Source organism: Nannospalax galili, unplaced genomic scaffold (genome assembly GCF_000622305.1).
Source record: "Nannospalax galili isolate Female #2095 unplaced genomic scaffold, S.galili_v1.0 scaffold530, whole genome shotgun sequence".
Lineage (NCBI taxonomy): Eukaryota > Metazoa > Chordata > Mammalia > Rodentia > Spalacidae > Nannospalax > Nannospalax galili.
In genome coordinates this window covers 1,515,312-1,521,311 of record NW_008328331.1, presented here as the reverse complement: position 1 = coordinate 1,521,311, position 6,000 = coordinate 1,515,312, and the positions used below count along the sequence as shown (strand labels likewise).

Genomic DNA, 6,000 nt, shown 5'->3' with positions numbered 1-6,000 from the left:
AAGTTCCAGGCCAGCTGGGGCTACAGGGAGACCCTGTCTCAAAAATACTGGGGGAAAAAAAAAAAAAAAAAAGCCTTGTTATCTCATGATGCACTGGTGACCAGACTCTGTGTAGTGCTGTGTGCCCTCAGACTGTGGCATTATCTGGGAGCTTACCAGGGGCTCCTGCCCAATGCAACCCATGCACTTGAATGTCTCATAGCCCACCAGGAGGGTACCAGCAGAACATGCCACAAGGATGAGTCATGTGCAAGCATCCAAGCCCCTGCTTGCATCATGCCTACTAAAGTCTGCTGGGCCAGTTGAGTATGTATGGGAGATGGGCTCTAAGTAACTGACTAATGTAGTATGTGTCCAGGGAACCAAAGAAGAAAAGAGCTAAAAGCCTACCAAGGTTCTGAGGGAAATGGCTTCCACAGGATCTATGAGCCTGAGTCAAAGCCTTGAACTCAGAACAAGTCCTGGCTAGCAATATCTATACAGAGAACTGGGCTCCTGGGTTCTCACTCAAAGCATAGGCCACCCCAAGAGCAGAGCTTGGAGCATGGAGAAAGTGGTCAGGGAATGGATGGACACACATACATACAAACACAGAAGAACCAGAGCTCTGTCAGGTCCCGGGCCACCTTTGGTGCTGGGAGGCCTCACAGGGCTCTAGTGCTATGGTTGGTGCTTCCCACTCTACTCTTCCAGCAAGGCTATGCCTAGGTCACTCACCTGGCTATACTGTTGGCTATTGTTGGAAGAAAATACAGGAATGGGCCTCTTGTGAGCCTGCCTTGCTGGAGAAGCCTCTGCCCGTAAATTCTTAGCTGGACATAGAAATGACCAATGGGACTTTCTGGTCTGGGAAGGAAGAAGAGTGAAGGACTTGGTGCCCAGAGGGCCAGCTATAACAGAACTGGGAACCTGCTAAACAAGCCCGTTTCTCACTCCCCGAACATAAAGGAAACTGCCTATCTGACAGGTCAAAGCTTCTCATGACACAGCCACCTCCTTCAAAGCAAGAGGCCATGGCACATCAGCAGACATAGGATGGAGTAATGGACTTGGGCCAATACTTGCCCAGCACAGCCTTTAGTCAGCCCACCAAAAGGAAGGACACAGCAGAAACCACATCATGATATAAATGATAAATTATATTTATACAGTAAATAAGTATCAACAGTCAACACAAATTGAAAACCAACCACCAGCCCTGGGACTGAGAAACAGCTGGGTGACTTCTTCCACCATGGTGTTCATCAGCAAGGGACACAGTGGCACATGTGCAAAACACATGTTGGTGGCTGGTGGCTTCAGGATCAGTGCAATGGGCAACAGGGACAATGTGTGCTAGATGGCCTGTGCCAGGAGAGGGCTTGGGGGCTATCAGGCTAGGGCCTTAGTCAGAAGGGCTCTTGTCTACTCCAGGACAATCGCTAAGCCCCAGCAGGCAGGTCTGGCCATGACTTATACCATGATGCCTTTACATCTCCCTTTCCCATGATGCCTTTACATCTCCCAGGCAGAAGACAGGCCACCAGCCTTCAGTTCCAGGAGGGGTAGCTAGTTGGAAGAGCCCATGATTTGTGGGGCTTAGGAGCAGCATGTGAGCTCTCAGATTTGGGAGGGGCCTGAGTGCAGTCCTCCCTCAAGCAGGGACCACTGAGTCACCCAATCAGATGCTGAGGATCAAAGTTTACTCTGGACCCAAAGTGGCTATCAGGTAGTTTGTTGGTTGCCCTTGAAACAGGAGGTGAGAAGTTCATACTGCAAGATAAGACAAAAAGGTCAGGCGGGCAAACTTCTAGGACCCAAAAGGGAAGAAAAACAAGTCTTTCATGGTCTGTAATTTGGGATTTAATACTTTTCTTAATGGTGGGTAGAGTGAGGACAGCAGGTGGTTGGAAGGGAAGATAGTTATCAGTGCACATTTATTAGACATCTAGCCCATTTGCAGATCTTTTTCTTCATCTCCAAAATAAGAGGTTATTACTTCTTGATTGGCAGCTTGAGTTCATATCGGCCAGGCAGGCAGGCAGGCAGGTCAGGGTCAGACCCGGTCCTGTCTCAGCCTGGGGACCATCCTGGTGACCCATGGGCCCAAAAGTATGGTGCTATCCCCATTTCCACACAATCTTGTTAACCTGAACATGATGGAGATAGGGTAGTCGGCTGTACTTCCCGTCTGTGGTAACTAGAAGTCCCTGGCAAACCCTGTGTGCCAGCTACAAAAAGAACTAGTTGATTAAAAACTGGAGAATCTTTTAACTTTCAAGATGTTGATTTACTAGTAGAAAAAAGCCTCTCTCAGGACCTAGCCAAAAAGGCTGAAGAGTTGATTAATTTGGTAATTCACCAAAAGAGCTGAAGAAAGGAAACAGGCAACTGGAGGCTACAAGTTTTTACTGTTGGAGTTTTTGTTTTAATAAACATCTTTTTTGTGTAATCAAATTCCTGTATTTTTTTTCCTATAAAGAATTTGCTTAGTTTTCCATAAGGCATATTTTTATCATCCAAATATCTCTTTTTTTAAAAGTTTTCTTAAAGTTAAAAACCATAAATAAGAGAAATTAGAATTACTAAAATGATACGTGCCAAGACCTTAATTCAGCCAGACTTGGTCAATTCTATCAAAACTAGACAGTTAAATAAGAACCACGTTATAAAAATATTAGCCAAAAAAAGACTATTAGATAATTCTGCAAACTCAAATATGAAACTGTACTCCACAAAGTATGTGCAAACGTGTACAAGCATAGAGCCACAGGGCAGGGTTACGCTCAAATCAGCTTAAAGCTCCTCTAGTGGGTTTAATGAGTCATCCACAGTGGTGGTGGTTACCTTGGACTCACACGAGTCAAAGGAAAATAAAATATGCACAACCACTTTGCAACAGTCAGTGTGAGTGGGGCTGGAGCTTCAACTTTGTCCACACCTGGGACTAACTGGAGGTCCCTAGAGCTGAGGGTAGGGCACACACAATATGACTTCTAGACAGCATCCCAGGATCTCGGGTCTAGTGTAACACTGACCACGCCTCCTTGTTCAAAATCTCAGTGGAGGACAGTCAGAGCTGAGCACTTGGGAAAAGATGCAGTGGGCCAGGCTGGGATGGTGAGACTAACCCTCCTGCCACTCCAGCCTAAAGGTCTGGACTAGAACAACCCTTTCACCAGGAAGGAGAACCTGAAACTCTAACACCCCCCACAGCCACATCTTCAGCCACTACCCACAAATCAGAGTGAATCCCCACTTGGCATCCTCTGGCATGGCACTGTGGGCGTTTGCTCAGGAAGTCTCAGGCTGGGCACTAGAGAAGGAAAGGGTTGGTTGTGCCAGTGGCCTGAGCTGCAGACGGGGGAATGCCCGCACTTCCTACCATGTTCATTGCCGTAGGGCCCAGTGGTGTCAATGAGGAACCACTGGCCCCCAGTGCTGGGTGTGGGGCCACTGAGGTCATGGGGGCCATAGCAACGGGCTCCACCCCTGGGCCAGACCCGAAGGATGCACTGCTCCCAAGGACAGGACTCCCCCGAAGCTGGTTCAGCGTCAGTGGCTGGGGCTGGTTCACCTGGAAGGGATTGATGGAGACTGGAGTGGCAGCACCTAGGAAGAGAGCAGGAGGGCAGAGCTAAGCCATTGGAAAGTATCATCCCTTCAGGGAAGGCATGCCCCCCACCCCTCCACATTTGGCAATTCCATCACCAAACTGAGCTCTAGAGCAGGGCTGTATTCCTGATCCTGCTAAACCATCAGAGTCTAAGGAGGTGCTGGCAGAACACCTATAGAATGCTGAGAGCAAGGAGACTGACTGGATTGTAGAACCTGTCCTGGCGTTGTGGAGTCAAAGACAGAACTGAGGGCACACCAATTTGGGGGACCCTGTCTCCTCTGCAGGACAGGCACCCAGGTTGCTGTCAGCTGCCCTGCTCCCTCTTCCTAACTGCCAGCTGCGACTGCAGATGCCTCAGAGAAAGGAGGAGCAGGGGCACAGGAACCAGAGGCCATGCAGGCTGGTACATACCATGAAGACTTGAGAAGCCTTCTGTTGAGAAGTCAGTCAGTCTAGTCTTACCTTCTCTAAACCTCCCTCAACCAAAAGGCTCTTTAGCACACTGTCAAAACAGCTGGTGGTTCTTTCCAAGAGACATGGCAACATCCTTGTTGGGCACTACTCACCAAGGTGGCATGCTCATCAAGGGGCAGCATAAGTCACCACTACAAAGATGAGGCTGCTACACTCTGACCCACCCTTGAGAGTGTACTTCTGCCAGGGCCTACTGTGGGTTCTGATGTTACCCGGGTTCACCAAGGACATGGGCACTGCAGAGAAGCAGCCCCTCACCAGGGAAGGGCAAAGTCAGGTCCACATGTGTAGCCCAGAAAGACCCTGAAGGTCTAGCATATTTTCCCAAACCTGTTCAATCTGGCCGTAGCTCCCAGACTCTATGATGGGTTTATGTGCAAGGTCCACTACTGTGCTGCAGCTATTGACAACTACTGGCCTCTGGGAGCAGGGACAGGAGCCTTAGGCAAGGATGGTACCAGTCTGTCTGAGAAGCCCAGGTCGTAACCAGCTCCACCCATGGGGCAACTCCTCTAGGATTCATGAACCCCCTCGACCATTAGGACAACGTCAGGATGGGTTGAGATCTAGGAATTCCACAGAGCCTACTTCTTCCTACAGCCTCCAACCCTAGCCTCTCTAGGCCTAGAGATCACTCTTCTGCCAGGTCCTATTGAGGCAGAGGACTAGGGTCCTCTGAGCTCCTGTGACCCAGTGCCAGATCAGAGGCCAACACTGTTAAAGGATATATTTTTGCCTTTAGTGAGCTTAAGTCTTAAGAGAATCTGTGCAGAAAAAGGGAGGTAAGACTTACTAGGGAAAAGGTCACCTGAACTGGATACGGAAAGAAGGAAGGAGGATGTGCAAAGCAGAGTGAGTAAGGAGTGTCATAGCCTAGAGAGAAAGAGAGGGCCTCAAAAGTCCAAGGATGGTTGTTTAGCTTGGGGTACCTGAAGAGTATGATACACATAGGGATGAAGAGAGAGAAGACAGGCTAGAAGGTCAGAATCAGGCCACAAGGACCCTAGATATGGGTGAAGTAATTGGGCCTATCCTATAGCCAGTGCAGAATCCCTGGAGTATATTGTACAGAATCCTGTGCCAGGCCCTATGGCTAGGGTCCTTCAGTTGCCAGGGGTAGCTCATGATAAAGAGCCATGGCACTGCTTCTCCTACACAGGGACAGATGCTAGACAACAAACCTTGGCTCTTTCTCACCCCAGCATCCATTCTCCACCAGACCCAGAACTGGTACTCAGGCACTGGGGGTTGGGGGAAGGAGGGTCCCTGCAAGTGCAGCATTCAGACAGCTTCTACTTGATGCTCCCCAACAGGAAAGGGTGATATCTCCCCTGACCCCTTTTAAATAACAACTCCCACTACTGCATGGGCTCTACCTCTTCCCAGTCCCACGCCAGAAGCCCCTGAGAGGAGGAGAGAAAGGGGAAGAGGCCAACCTCAGGCAATAAAAGCAGTTAATGAAGCACGTGCCTACCTGGTGCTAGGAAGGGATTGAGGGACTGGGCTGGTGGGGCAGGCCTGGTCACCAGTGAATCCAGGTTCACCAGGGCTGCATTGGGGCCCAAGAAGGATTCAGGTGTTTTCCGAGCACTGCTGGGTTTGCTTGAGGCAGAAGTCAGGGGCTGAGAATCGAAGGGGTCAGGGCTTGTGGTTCCACTGTCCTGGGATGGTAGAGAGGTCCCTGACTCAGCTGCAAGGCAAGGATGCAGACAACATAATGAGGGCTGAGACAAGGGCCTGAGACTGTGCCTATGGTTACAGCCAATCTCGACATTGTAGCTCCTAGGACCAGTGCTCTGTGCACAAGACCTAGTATTCCCTACCTGTCCTTTACTGCAGCCCTGAATGAGGACATAGAATTAGTCATGAAGGGTTAAAGAAACTATGCTTCCATATATCCAAACACCAAAATGCAGGGTTAGAATAAT

General features: G+C 49.5%; 1 protein-coding gene across 1 annotated transcript in view; it reads right to left on the bottom strand.

The window, feature by feature from the left end:
- Positions 1-1,118: 1,118 nt before the first annotated feature.
- Positions 1,119-6,000, bottom strand: part of Epn2 (epsin 2) — an 80,330-nt gene continuing 75,448 nt past the window's right edge. Inside the window, exons 11-12 of the mRNA XM_008826410.3 lie at positions 5,547-5,762; positions 1,119-3,591 (exon numbers count right to left, since the gene is read on the bottom strand). Of these exons, the coding sequence (XP_008824632.1) occupies positions 3,296-3,591; positions 5,547-5,762 (512 nt within the window). The 3' untranslated portion in view covers positions 1,119-3,295. The remainder of the gene's footprint in view (positions 3,592-5,546; positions 5,763-6,000) is intronic.